This window comes from Semicossyphus pulcher, unplaced genomic scaffold (assembly GCF_022749685.1).
Source record: "Semicossyphus pulcher isolate SPU_LCO1_2020_fin unplaced genomic scaffold, fSemPul1.0.p SCAF_10, whole genome shotgun sequence".
Lineage (NCBI taxonomy): Eukaryota > Metazoa > Chordata > Actinopteri > Labriformes > Labridae > Semicossyphus > Semicossyphus pulcher.
In genome coordinates this window covers 27987639-28001943 of record NW_027211604.1, presented here as the reverse complement: position 1 = coordinate 28001943, position 14305 = coordinate 27987639, and the positions used below count along the sequence as shown (strand labels likewise).

The following is a 14305-nucleotide window of genomic DNA, read 5'->3' as shown; positions in this document are numbered from 1 at the left end:
TGTATTTATCTTCCTACCCAGTATTGATTCTCAATTAAGTATTCTACTCGTCCATTCCGAGCGCCATGACCCTGACCTGCGTTGTCTGGAGGGCTGGACTCAATACTCATGGGCTGAGGAGAGGAGGAAGAGGTGGATGTGGCGGACGCCGCCGCGGCAGCAGCGGCTGCTGTGGCCAGGGCCAGCTTCTCCTGCTGGGCTTTGCGGGCCTGCAGGGCGTCCCACTCCTCGATCTCCTTGTCGAACAGCTCGTTGTCCTCCTTCACGTAATGCTTCAGGTCGGGGGGCAGTTTGTCCATGCCGCTGAGTATCTGTCCTGTTTCTTTGTCAAACTCCTCTGCACAGACGACAGACAGAGACAGTGAACGTCAAATGGTCTGCTAAGGAAGAGTTTGTGTTTCGTATTAACTATTTTCAACAGACAGAAGTTACTAATCATTTTCATCGCTTCACAATTACCCAAAGAGCAAAAATGCGTTTATTATTAAGACTCAAACCTTTCCTTTCATTGTCAGGTTCATAAGGAAAGTAGTCAGAACATTTGACTGCCCAGAGAATAACTATGAATTTGAAACATGTACCATTGTAAATTTAGCAAATGTTAAAACATAATTTGTTTAATTCTATCTATTCTGTATCTTCACTCTTGGGGTATGGTCTGTTTTTCTAAAATGTATCTGTTAACATCCCTAGGGGTTACCTCCAGCTTTAAAGGTACGAGATTATGTGATATCCAGCGATGGATGCTGAAATAACTACTGTAACATTCGGTGTCTAAGACGCACCTTTAATACTTTTTTTTTTCATCTAAAAAGCGGGCTGTGTTCTTTATACCGGTGCGATCAATATACCAGTATAAAATGCATCTTCATGGAGATGTATGTTATTGCGTTATGGTATTTCGCCCTCATGTGTACGAAAAGTAAAACATGTGTGTCTATCCTGGTAATGATGGTATTGCACGTGGCAGAACGTGACACCGGTCCCAGCATTGAGACCAGTACACCACCCACCCCTATGTCCCCCTGTATCTTTCAAATAGAGTGACACGATTTTGCATATTCGCATCGCAAATCTGCATCTTTGCATTTCCTTTGAATGTAATCTTGTTGTGCAAACAAGTTCTTTGCTTTTGCTCTTTAAATCATTTCTACTATACTTCAACAAAGATGCATGTGACCCCTACTGCTGGCTGAACCTCTGTCCGCGTGTACCTTCTATGAGAAAGGGCTTCTTGTCGTTGATGTACATGAGACAGTAGGCACTGGCGTTGCGGTATCCTCCGAACGAGTCCCTGACCAGCTCCTCCCAGGACGACTTGGTGACAGAGATGTCGTTGTACTTCATCCAGCAGCGCTGATGTGGGTCATAGATGTATGCCCAGTAGTGGCCCGCATTAGCCTGACCTTCATGGACCAGAACCGCATGAAGCCGGTACGGAACCTGGAACAACACAAAAAGGAAATTTAGCGACTGATCGACAAAGAGAGTAGTTGATTTTTATTCAAATGAGTGATTTCTGAGTGTTCTGTTCACCTGCATCATAGATTTGTCAGAGTACATGAGCTCGATGGTTCTGTGGATTCTGGTTATACTGCCCTGCAGATCTGGTGGAAGAAAAACATAAAGTACAATCTATTTGTAAGTGCCATCTTGTTTATTAATAGACAGGTAAATCATGCTAAAAGAACTACAACACAAAGGGCTGCACACAGGCGGAGGTCCGACTCACCGCGGGTGTCATTTTCCACCTCACTCCTCCAGCGATGCAAGCAGCCCTCCAGCACCCTCAGCTCCTCCTCAGTGATGTGTCGGGGGGCGGGGTGCATGGGGAGGTCGGGAGGAAGCCGGGACTGGGTGAAGGGCTTATGAATGGGAACTCTCTGCTGCTGGGCTGCAGTGGGAGCTGTGGTGGGTCCCGATGCAGAGCTCTCTAACGGGGGCAAGGAGTCCTGCTCGGCTGTGCTGCAGGGTTACAGAGATACAGTTTATACATTTGTGTTAGTGAGCCTCATGAACAGTAAGAGGGGTTTCAGGGAAGAATATCAAATTCTCCTTGCATTAGTTCGATGTTTAAGCTCTCCCTTTACCGCTCTCTAATCCTCACCTGACACTAACAGAGTAAATGGAGGAGAAGAAACAAGTTGAAACAACCAGTAGGTTATCTGTTATGAAACTTGCCTTGGTGGGGGCAGCTGTTGTCCTGTTGTGCCACCGGGGGGCGCTGATGAATCGATGTCTTCCACTGGGGAGGTGCACACTGGCTTACTGGAGGCAAACTCCATGGCGTACTGGAGGACATCTGCCAGAGGAAACCTCTTGGGGCCGGAGCCGTAACTCAGATACCTGAGAGAGAGAAGAAGGAGGAAGAGCGAGTGTCGAAGAAATGAGAATAGAGGGCATGAAGACAGACGGAGAGAGAGGGCATAGTCAGAGTGAGAAACGACTCTCCATGGCTGTGTGAAGAGCTTTGTTGACCTTGGCTTAAGAAACAGATATTAGTGTATAAGCAGTACCTCTCCAGTCGCTGCTGAAGCAGCGTCAGATGCTCTTTCAGCCTCCTGATCTCCTCCCTCTTGATCCTGGTTATCTCTCTGTTCCTGTCCATGTACCTGAAAACACCAGATCACAGCAGATACTTCAGTCTTAAAGAGACCTCAGGTTCATTAATGCAAAGACAAATACTGTATCTGTCATAAAGGCAGAGTTTATGTTTCTCTTACCTGTCCATGTAGAGCATGGAGGGGAACTCGAGCTTGTTGTGGATCTTCTCAGGTCGTCCCAGAGCTTGGTTAAACTCAAATCTGGACAGTTCAAAGGTCAACACAGGAGGGAGCTCTGTGAACCAGTGCTGAAAGACAGAGAAGAGATGATGTTAATTCTCTGGACTTTCCTAAATGTTTTTGGCTGCTGACTTGACCTGACATCTGCATAGCATCGAGGCAAAACAATTACAAAAAGCAAACCTACACAGGAGTTGTCATACCTCCACCGATTCAAGTGTAATTTCCCGTACAACTGCATTGACACCCATTTAGAAATTCACTTTCTTAGATGATTAGTTTAAATGGAAATTATTTCTTTTAATTGACAGTATGAGTTAAGAGGCACATGCGATACATAAGGAAAGAAAGGTAGGTTAATGCAAAGCTCCAGAAAAACATTAGAGAGCACACAAAATGTTCCTTAAATCATCTCTCTCTACATGTCATGGCCAGCCAGATCTGAACCCCGAATGTGAGGCGACGTGATATTCTGCATTTTCGAGGAGGTCTTTTACATTTACAATTAGCTTTTTTTTGAGGGGCACAGAAGAAAAATAGAAAAAGAACAGGCAACAAGAACATTAATGCTTTTAAAAAATCATTTCACATACGATATGCATATGATGCATGATGCAGATACTGATGAATTGTGAAACATAAGATGTACCTGGGAACTGATGAAGGACTGAGATGCGTTGTGCTTCACAATGCCCCCCCCCCCCCCCTTTTTTTAAAGGGGACATATTTTAGCTATGCCATCAGTTTTCTATTATTCTAATTAAGCAATATCACATGAGAGGGAGTGATGTTGTACTGAATATCAACACGGCTGTGATTCGGTCGTATGTATATGTATATGTATATGTATATTTTTATGTAAACATACACGGTCTGCCGCAATGTTAATTAACAGTATTCAGAACTCCTGGCTGAGGCGGAGTGATACACAGAGTGAAAAGTCCCAGTGATGTTGTTCTTTATATCAGCACTCATGGAATGCCTCTTATCCAATCAGATTACTTGTATACATATTTTAATTGAATTACTTTTTTCAGAGCCTCTCCTTCCTTCTGAAATGAACAAGCCATTTTGCCATTCAAAGGTTAGTCCTTAGCCACGATTGGCTGACAGTATTGGGAGTGACCGCGGCCGCACTGCACTGTCACTCCAAAGTTGTAGAAAACATGGCTGCTCTAGGATTGGTTATTCGCCCTTATATGTACAAGCGAGAATCACCAGGAGGTATCAGAATGGTAAGTTGAAATCTTGACGACGACTTGACTACAAGCTAGTGCAAGAAGGTAGCCTGAGGTGAATGACGATCACACCTTACCCTAACCTGTTATCTTCATGATGCCTGACAATAACCTAACAAGACCCAACCGTGGAGTACAGTGTTGTGGGAAAGAGGAGGAAAACACTATTGTAGGGAGAATTTGCCATGACAATCAGCACCATCTAAAAATGAGAACCTGGTTGTTTTGTGCACTGAGTCAATGAGACTTTATAACCGCCTTAATATGTCCCATGTAACAAATCTCAGATCAAATATAATTTATAATATTCCTGAAATGTATCACAGAGTGAAGCCGAATTTAAAACACAGTCAATATGAATCATTCAGCCTGCCCTCTATCCTCCTCCTTGTTGCTGAAAATGCTGATTCACCGCCTGGCAGGTAAAGCTGGTAGAGGGAGGAGAGGCTGGCGTGGGAGTGGGGCTTGACAAGAATTTACTCAGTTTGAAGATGTGTTGCAGATTTGGTTAAACAGTCTGCAAACATGTAGCTTTTATTTGAGTGTTTTCATACCAATGCACTGTTAGCTATGGTGGATGGTAGAGTGCAGAACAAGCAGATGAGACTATTCTTTCCTACATGGTTCTGATTGCTTTCTGGCTGTTTGCAGAAATCAGCATCATTGACTATTTACTTTCAGATGTGTTAGGCTGGCTCCAAACCGCAAGATAATCACTCTGATTTTGGGCCTGATTCCCGCCTGACTAAAGTAAGACAGATTTTTTGATGGTTCTAGAGATGATCTTGGCAGATGTTCCTGTGGTGTGAGGGATGTTAAGAGTGATTTTACTTCCCGGATCTGCTCAGAAGAACGTCATGGCCGCACTGATTTCAAACCGTAAATATTAAACAACCTTGAGGACAGCCGAGCACGCACTCTGTGGATCGTCACGTGGAACAAAATGATTGCTAAATGGGAAGCAAGAAGAAGGAAGTACAACAACTGCTCTTCTTGAATTTTCAGTAAAAAATCCCAAAACTATCATCACCAATTCCTCCTGCCCGTCATCTGCCATGTTTGTTTACTCTAAAGTCTCGTTTGACCGCGAGAGATTTCCAGCTGTGAGAGTCGGACTCTGCTTGTTGGTGAATGAGTCTGTAAGTGTGCTGTGTGGGTCATATTGTTGCTCTCCACACACTACAAGAACAAAACTATTCAATCTATCGTTATCTGTCGTCATGTGTGGGCTCTCTCACATTTTCAACATCTAAGATTTTAAACATCTTTCAGTGTGGGCCAGGCTTTACTGAACTTAGACTGACAAGAGTATTTGTTAAAGCTCAAGTGGTGTCCTTCACTTCGTTTACTCTTCCACTGTCTCTCTGCTTTGCTGTCTGTTTATATACGTTTGTCTGTGAGAGGAGCTCAGCCACACCCAACAAAAAACCATCACAGAGTAGAGAGGACAGGATTCCTGTGGGACCATTTGTTACAAAAATCCTCTAATCTCATTTACTGGTTCTTTTAATTGTTGATAAAATGATTATTATATATTTACAAACAATTAAAGGAGCAGTTCTCCCCTGGAAAAAGCCACTGTCAGTCAAAGCTGGTGTTCTCTGTAATCAATAGAAGCAATAATAATTGAAATTGGCGCCATAGCTGTGGAGAAAGTTGTACATTCGTTTCGTTTCGCCCGTTCTACATTCCTACAACACCCAGCATGCATTGCGCCCCTCCTTCTGAAAGGATCAGCCCAGTGAGAGACGCTGGAGTGAAATGCTACCGTTTTCCAGTCAAGGACATCATCGCTGCAGGTAATGGCTCAGAGCGGTACAGAATCCGAAATACGACAAGAACATACCGGTGGATTGTCCAAAAAAAATCTTCGGGTCTGCAGTCTACATTTCAAAGCTGACGATTTTGAATGAGACATGACATCGGAGAAGGGCGTCCTAGATTGAGGAAGTGTAGTTTAGCGAGCTCCCTGGCCTCTACCAGATGACGCATTTAACTTAATCCAGGGCCCATAGGAGAAGCGGATAGCGTCCCTCAAAGGCACGAAGCGATTTTTTTTAATGGCATAATGGCATTAGCTCCCCATAATAGCATGACAGGACTGAGGTTGAAAATCGTCGAATTGGCCCTTTAAGAGCAGGATTTCAGGGGCCATCCCAAGAAACTTAAAGTCACTTGCCAACGTGTGCTAAAGATCTGAAGTAAAATGTACTTATCATCCAGCTCCTTCACGTCCATGCTACTCTCATGTATTCCTGCATGATGTGAACGGCGCGTCCCTCCAGCTCTGCCTCCCGCTGATGGCTGGGTGCCACATTCATCTGTGTACCAGCCTGATAATTAGCTGCTCCCTGCTGCTGTGGGACAGTGTGAGGAAGGCTACAAGCTAAACAGAGGTCAAACTCTGAATAGAGCAGGAGTCACATAAAGGCCAGGGGGTCAGGCCTTCAGAGGGGATCCACCACATGACCCCAACATATTTAACCCGACTGTATAAAGTGAATCTGACAGCTGTCAGAGAGAGCGAGTTTGTGACTTGGTGTTGGGCTATAATAAAAATGATATGGCTTGCTACAGTGTTATAAACCTAAAATAGACATTCTAACTGTGTCCATATATATATTAGGGTTTCAATGGACTCAACTGTTATCAAACTGTGTTGATACTGACCTCTTGTCCAGACCTGGCAGAATTCTCTGCCGAGTGCAACGACTCGATCTCGCCCTCGATCATCGCCGCCTCCAGACATTCGTGGAGATCCTTGAAGCCGTTCACCTGCAGGGGGTACTGCCCGAACATCTCTGTGTTTTCAAACTTTTTACCTGTGGAGGAAGCAAACGCGTACAACATGAGCACGGACAAGAAATCAATTAAAAACCTTTCCCTGTTTTTAAATCTAAGCAAGTGAAATTTTCCTGTACAGTTGGTGGAATTTTTTTTGCTTGTCTAAAGTTATATTTCCCTTATTTATTACATTATTTTTGTTTTACATAGCTGACTTTGTGCAGAGTACTTCCTGGCCTGTCTGATGACAGAGTTGGGGTTAAGACAAAGGTAGACGTGCACTTTTCCAATCCACTTCTTAAAACTGTTTCATCCCAAAGCGAGAGAGAGAGTGGATGATACACATCAGATCACATACTGTACACAGGTCAAATGTTTGTCAGGCGTGACAGCAGAGTTGGAAAAGCAAAGAGCGTGAAAGAAGCAGCAGTAACGAGCCATTTCACACCCGTCTGCATCCGAGCTGATTTTCACTTGTTCAGCAGTCACTCACTCATCATTAAACAGCTGCACAGACCGCCCTGCATCAACTACTGATGAGAAGCCCAAAAAAAGAGAGAGGGGAGTTGCTAGCGGACATGCAGATGAGGCATTAAGGTCATTTTATGAGCAGCAGAGTCCACTGGCCCAGCTTTCGGTGGCTCTGGGCCAGTATTGTCATGCATAATAAGCACAATGTCAATCAGCCATCAAGGTCTTCCACAATCAATGCAACCGCGCTCCTCTTTTACATGGACCACATCTCATTAAGACAAGGTCACCTTTCATTACTCGGGGCGAGGACTTGCTTGCTTTTCTGGCTGATGCAATCAGACTGAGTTAATGCTTTAACTCTCTGTGGTTCTCCGGCTACCCCTCACTTTTTTCTTTTTATTGGCTTTCATTTAACAGCTCATCTCACCTTCCAGGACACCCACTGCCAGGAAGCGCCCGTAGAAAAGCTCCACCATGGGGTTCTTTGGCTTCTCACCCTCCCTGGAAGCAGAAAAACAAAGGACACAGTAGTTTACAGGAGATGCTCTGATTCATCTTTATATAAACCATGTACATTTGATCCACCGCTAAATAACTGTCGAATGTACGTCCAATCTTGCAGCAGTGACCTTTAAATATAACGGGCTGTGGTTACTAGGGGTGGGAATTGCCAAACCTTTGTGACAATAAGATTTCATTGCAATTTTGGCATAAAATATATTGCTATTTGAACTGAACTGTGTGCTGTACATACAGAGTCCGTCGCCTATATGTAAACATGTACAGGACACTGCTGTCATCACGCATAATGTTGGCTGAATGATCGAGGCAGTCACACAAGGCGTCAGTGCGTGTATTCCTGTTATCAGCAGCACGTTGTCCTGGTGCTGGTTAACACTGTGGCCACATAAATGAACAGTTCACTCCGGTGTGTTTACTTTTAGCAGCTTAACCTGCAGCGCACATACAACGTGTTGTTGTCGTGTGAGTCTGCAGGAAGTAGGATACGGTGATCTTTCCTTTCAGAAAGTCACACAGACTAAACACACTAAACATACATTTGAGGATCTTTAGAAATGTAACACAAATGGGACCCAAAACTATAAGGGGGGAATTCACTAAGAATGAATTTCGGCCGCTGATAGCTCAACAAATCTGCTCCGTCTCAAGGTCCGATTCACAAAGCAATTTGCACTAATGATATTCATGTGCAAACACGCCCATAAAGTGTTGTTTTGTGTCTGATTGTGGAGAGAAGCTGTCTGCACCTCCACTCTCTGCTGCACGGTGCTGTGCTCTCAGGCATCAGTTGAGCGTACACTGACGGATCTCAACTCCATGCACAGATCGATGATGAGCAGGGAGAGGAGGGGGCAGCTCTTTAACAATTTATTGTAAAGTCCGGACTCGACAGGTGTTTACTAGTTTAACTGTAACGCAGCTTCATTTTTTTAAATGAGCGCATAACAGCAGCTTGTCCATATAATAATCCCCGTCATGACTAACAGCTCCACACATGTGGACAAAGTGCGCCCGTCTGCCGGGGTTGAGCCTTGCACAGATTCTTTTTACAGACAGATACATTTTTTGATCTCACAAAAGGTGGATTTGTTGTCATGATCAGTGTAAACTCAGAGCGTGACAGCCCTTATAATAGTGCGCTGCAGTTACCACCAGCTCTCTGCAGACAGTAATATTTTCACTCTAACTGCGCGGTGCTGTCAGCGCTGACGTTTGTGAATAAGGTGCTTTTTGCACGAGGCTCATTTACATAGAAAGAACGTTTGCATAATGACTCATTTAAATATGTGCAAACGGCACCGGAGCAGAGACGCTGTTTGCTCTGCAGCACACTTTGGGGTGCATTCAACCCGCTGCGTGTGCTCGGAGAATGAGGCGGAGTCTTTTTGTGCCATTTTCACAGGTTTAGCGGGCGCAAAAGAAGCGCAATCCTTTAGTGAATCCCCCCCTCATTGTAGAGTTTATTCAACGTGTTGCTCCACCTGTTGTCTTGCTATGTATGATTGTTTAATTTGTTACCATTTTTAATTGTATATATGTTCATAATAACCCTGCATATATCTGGTACAACTTCCTACTATTTACGTCCTTTTTGTGGAAATGTCCCAAACGTCATTTTGTCAACATCTGTTTTATTCAATAGGATCAAGTTTTCAGTCCGTTCATCTCACTTGATGGACATTTATGATTTTAAAATGGGATCGACGAACAATGCTATAAAAACCTGCTAAAAATGTTCATGCACCAGAGTCAACATAGTTTGACTAAACTATTGTTACAGGATTTTAAACTTTCAGCAACTGGGAGCTTTCATAGTAAATAACTGTTATTCTTATAAAAGCTGAATTGATATTTACAAAATAGTTGTAATCTGTTATGTAATAAAATGAAACTTTGCATCTTTGTATCATCACAATATTGCAATAAGATGCTGTTTCCCGCCGTGGTTACCTGTCTTCTTCAGCCTTCATCTGGAAGGCGTCCTCCAGCCAGTCCAGCAGCTTGTGGGTGAACTCGCTCACATCCTGCTGTTGAGCAAAGCACAGACAGAACATACAAAATGACCAATTACATGGCTGCCTTTGGGACATGGAGATCACGGAGTCAAACTGCAGCTACAAGCAAGAAAGTCCAATCAGTCAAATCAATGGCACGTCTGTCATGTGCTGATGTACACTGAGCCTGGGATAAAAGATGACTCGTCTTAGTGGACTGATCGCTGAACCTCAAAGGGAACCTGCACGCCACGAGGCCACTCTCTCATAGACATCAATGCCGGCCGCTAATTCAGGTCACTGCCCCTCCAACCTGACTAATACACAGAGTAGTGACATGACTGATGAGCACAGAGGCCAGAGGGTTGACCTCAGTTAACCTCTGCACAGCCACTGGCTTAGTGTGGATGCTTATGTAAGGACGTGAACAACACTGACATGGGGAAGGCACTTTATAGATAAATGCACAGAACAGCTAATTCCTAGTCAATATTATATTTTTGCCAAGTTCAGAGGGGATGATGTGGGTTTGAGGATTAATAGTTATGGATAAGAGAGGTTAAGTGTCTTGGATTCAGTAGAGCTGAGTCAGGGGAACAGCAGAGATATTGAGCAGTGAAGCCTCTTGCTCAGAAGGACGATGAACAAAAAGGGGGATACAGGGTGTTAAATGTTCCTGGTTTGTGTGAGACAGTTTGTGTAGGAGAAAAAAAGAATGAATGATATCAAATCATACTGGTTTTATACAGAAATGATTGACATATTTATACACACATTTCTTGGTGTGTTGGTAACTGTCAAAATGACCTTCACCGCATGTGATAATGAAAAATACATCAACAAACTGCATTGAAGACTTTGCAGTATTTGTAATCAGTTTAAAACCTCAAGGCCGATAAGATTACAGAGAAGGAGACTTTATTTTGAAACACAGGCCAAAAAAGACATTAAAGCTGGTGTAGGTAACGTTGTGGAAAGAGCAAAAGTAAACGAGGTTTTACAAGTATCCAAACATAGAAATGTCAAAGCCACTCTCTCTAAACACAAGAACATGCATAACCTGAATACTGGTGCTTGTTGGGGAGTGTAGCACATTGTAGTCCAAGTTACCAAATCAGACTACCTTTCTCTGCCATTGTTCTAAAACTAGCTCTAGAGGCTTAAAGTAATAATCTCTTAGATTTTCTTGTGAATAAATGTCTGTTAAGTCTCTCTCTATCACCGAATGAGGTAACACAATGGTGATTGAGCCTATGGCCCACTGATGAAAGCCTTTGCATTTGCAGTATTACAGACTGGGTGTCTGGTGCAACATCCGCAGAAAAAAATCACAAGCGGTGCCCAGTTAGTGACGTGTTTTCCATCACCCAGCAGTGGTTGGTCTGCCAGAGAGGGTAGGCGGAGCTAAGCGGCTGCTTTTCCGCTCTCTGCAAGTGTTGCGAGTAAACAGTAATCTACTATGGCTGAACAAACAAAGAAAAGATGGATGACTACAGATACAACTTCAACAAGAAGTGAAAATCCAAAGAAAAAGAAACAAACTCGACGCTCAGATGAAGCAAAAAGGAAAGCGACCGTCAGCCAGGAAAATCAAGAGTTACAACCGGAGCCAACCGTGGACGTCATACATGCAACACTGTCTGGATATCTGGGAAGTGTGCTCCTGCAATTACCGTTTATCGCCATAGGTGCCGCCAAAGAGAACGAAACTGAATTTTCTGAGATTATAACTTTCAAGCTGGTGTTGAAAGAGTAGGAGTAAGTAGGAGTAAGAGCAAAAGTAAACAAGATCTTGAAAGTATCCAACCATAGAAATGTCAAAGCCACTCTCCCTAAACACACGAACATTTCTCTGCCTTTGTTGTACAACCAGCTCTCCAGGCTAAAGCATGAAGAAGACTCCACTCATGCGTAAAAAGCACACCCACAGAGTGCGTGTATGTAGACTGGCAGGTAAGCCATACAATAATCTTATGAAGTCCAAATGAAACGATTGGACAGGCTGGTTACAGGCCTGGGATGAGGTAAAGGGTAGCAGAGTTTTTATTTTACTTTATCAGATCATGAAAGTTATTGATTGTATAAAATGTATTGCCTTTCCTAGTGTTAAGAAACAGCTTGGATGCAGATATTTGTTTTCTTAACACATTTCAGAGCTTCTCCACTCTCAAGAATAAGCATTGGATTGATTTTAATATCTTTTATGAACTTGAAGTGAATATTCTTCAGCTGTGTTATCTAGGAAACAGAAGTGTCAGATCAGATCAGACTAAGGGCAAAAAAACTTGAATTGGGACATCACTACGAATAACAATAAGACTCTCCCCTTTGAACACTGCCTGCACTTAGTGAATGTTATTCTGCAACAGAACGAGGACTCACCTGCTGTGACTCACTAGACTTAAAGGCGTCTTTGAGGATTTCCACAGCCCGTGATGGATCCACATATTTCCTCTTGGAGCCCACCATGAGGGAGAAGAGGTTCCTCAGCTCCTGCATGAAGGGCAGGTTCCTGTGCTCCTGATCAGAGTAACAAGAAGAACAACTCAGTGAATCAAACCTCAGTAAAATCAGTGACTGAACATGAAAATACTCCCCGGAAAAAACACTGTTTATTACTGTTGGGAGGATGATTTGCTCGGCATTACAGGACCCTGCAGATTTTAGATTTTTTTTTTAGCCTTTCACGATCAATTTGCAGGTTTATTAATTCATTAAAACAATCAATCTTGTCTGAAAATGGCTGTGGAAAGGGTAAACCTTGATGGCATATTATTACAAGATATAAGGGCACAAATTTATAGGAAAAAGTGGCCGTTTTCAGTAAAGCTTTTTTTTTTCTCCAACATCGAGTCATATTACATAACAAGAGGGACTCACGGTGTCCGACTCTGCCTTAGCTCAACGTGCAGAAGCAGGTGGTAGTGAGTCTGAGCGGTCGTATCGTATTGTGTGGATATTATTTCAGTAGCCTAACTCTGCATTTCACCAGTTCTTATGATGGTTAATTTTTGCGTTTGTGCCAGTTGCACAAATTCTAGCTAGACAGGACATCAAGCCCACCGTTCTCCTGACAGGAAGAGGAACAGAACAGCTTTTGTGCCTGGGCGTTTTTTGTGCAGGTGAAGAGACAGAACTTTGGGACGGCACACACAAGCGCCTCGTCGCTCTCTCACACACTGCTCTGGCACCGTGAAACCTAGAACGGATTTACCGTTATAGAAGGCAATACAAAATGCAGCTGATACAAGCTGACACTCACCCATTACGAACTGTTATGGGTAAGTATTAATGCTCCCACTTGCTACTTCTCATGATTTGTTATAGCCTTTGCTATGTGATATGTGAGCACAGCGTAAGACATCACTAATGAAAACATACATATGAATACTATGAAAAATATATTTAATTCCGTCCCATAACTCTAGATCTTACCCAAGGACATTTAACATGACTTAGCAGTACACAATAACAGCCTTTCCTGTGCTTGAGAGTGAGCGATGCTGATGTAAAGATTAGATCCTAAGCTCCAGTGGGCTCAAAGTGCTAAAGTTAAAGGTCAGTGATTAAGAGCAGGGGAACTTATATGAAGAGAGGACTCCCACACTTCCACTGCAGAGGCTTAAAGCAGATTATCAACAGGCCTCTGACCCGATGGCGATCGCTCGGTGGGAAAAATATGGACAAACAAAAGCATGCTGAGAACTACTCTGCTTATGAACTCTTACTGTGACTCAAATGTACAAATTCAGAAACTCCAGGATCGATCCAAACACACTTTATGCATTTTCAATTCTGTCCTGCTGGAGAATAAAACATTTCACACTTGTTGGTACTTCTTGTAGCTAGCAGTGAGTTACATGAACAGCAAGAGGCCAAACGCTTGCTGCTGTAACCTCAGGCCAAGATCACACAGCAGCTGAACGGTGGCTCACAGCTCAGAGAGGGTCAAACCCTCAGAGCTGAAGCACTGCTAGCTGTGATAAAGTTATAAAAGGGCTGCCATGATGTAAACAGAGCTGACGGGAGGTCGCACACACAGGCGACTGAAGTAAAAAAACTTTACACTTTGTTTTTCCTGCTTTGTTTTTTTTCTACCTGGAGGCCACAGAGAGAAAGGCAGGGGGCTTACCTTCTGGTTGCGGGGCAGGTCATGGACTCTGGCTGGAGGTGAGTAGTTGAGCACCAGCCTCTGGAACTCCAGCAGGTTGAACAGAGACTTCAGGTGAAAGAGGGATAAAGACTTGTAAGTGACATCCAATGATAAGAAAGCCCTGTCTCATATACACTGTTTCATGCCAGAACAACCATGATAATGAAAAACGGTTGTCCTCATGTAGAGAGGCCGAGCTTGCTGCTTTTAGAATAGAATAGAAAATACTGCATCGCCTGCTTTTTGCACTTTTTGCATGCAAAAGGCAGAAATTTGTAATAAGGTAACACATTTACAAAAGGTGGCACATTTAAAACCATTAAACACGCTTAAAACACAACATATACATAATAAAAC

The 14305-nt window shown here is 43.4% G+C and overlaps 1 protein-coding gene across 3 annotated transcripts in view; it reads right to left on the bottom strand.

Moving 5' to 3' along the window:
- Positions 1–14305, bottom strand: part of usp25 (ubiquitin specific peptidase 25) — a 48316-nt gene that overhangs the window by 17766 nt on the left and 16245 nt on the right. For all 3 annotated transcript variants that reach the window (XM_069666838.1, XM_069666839.1, XM_069666840.1), the window contains exons 6-17: positions 13928–14014; positions 12178–12315; positions 9752–9828; positions 7707–7780; positions 6692–6843; positions 2724–2851; positions 2517–2612; positions 2182–2346; positions 1733–1965; positions 1537–1607; positions 1215–1443; positions 77–337 (exon numbers count right to left, since the gene is read on the bottom strand). In XM_069666838.1, coding sequence (XP_069522939.1) covers positions 77–337; positions 1215–1443; positions 1537–1607; positions 1733–1965; positions 2182–2346; positions 2517–2612; positions 2724–2851; positions 6692–6843; positions 7707–7780; positions 9752–9828; positions 12178–12315; positions 13928–14014 — 1711 coding nt within the window. The remainder of the gene's footprint in view (positions 1–76; positions 338–1214; positions 1444–1536; positions 1608–1732; positions 1966–2181; positions 2347–2516; positions 2613–2723; positions 2852–6691; positions 6844–7706; positions 7781–9751; positions 9829–12177; positions 12316–13927; positions 14015–14305) is intronic.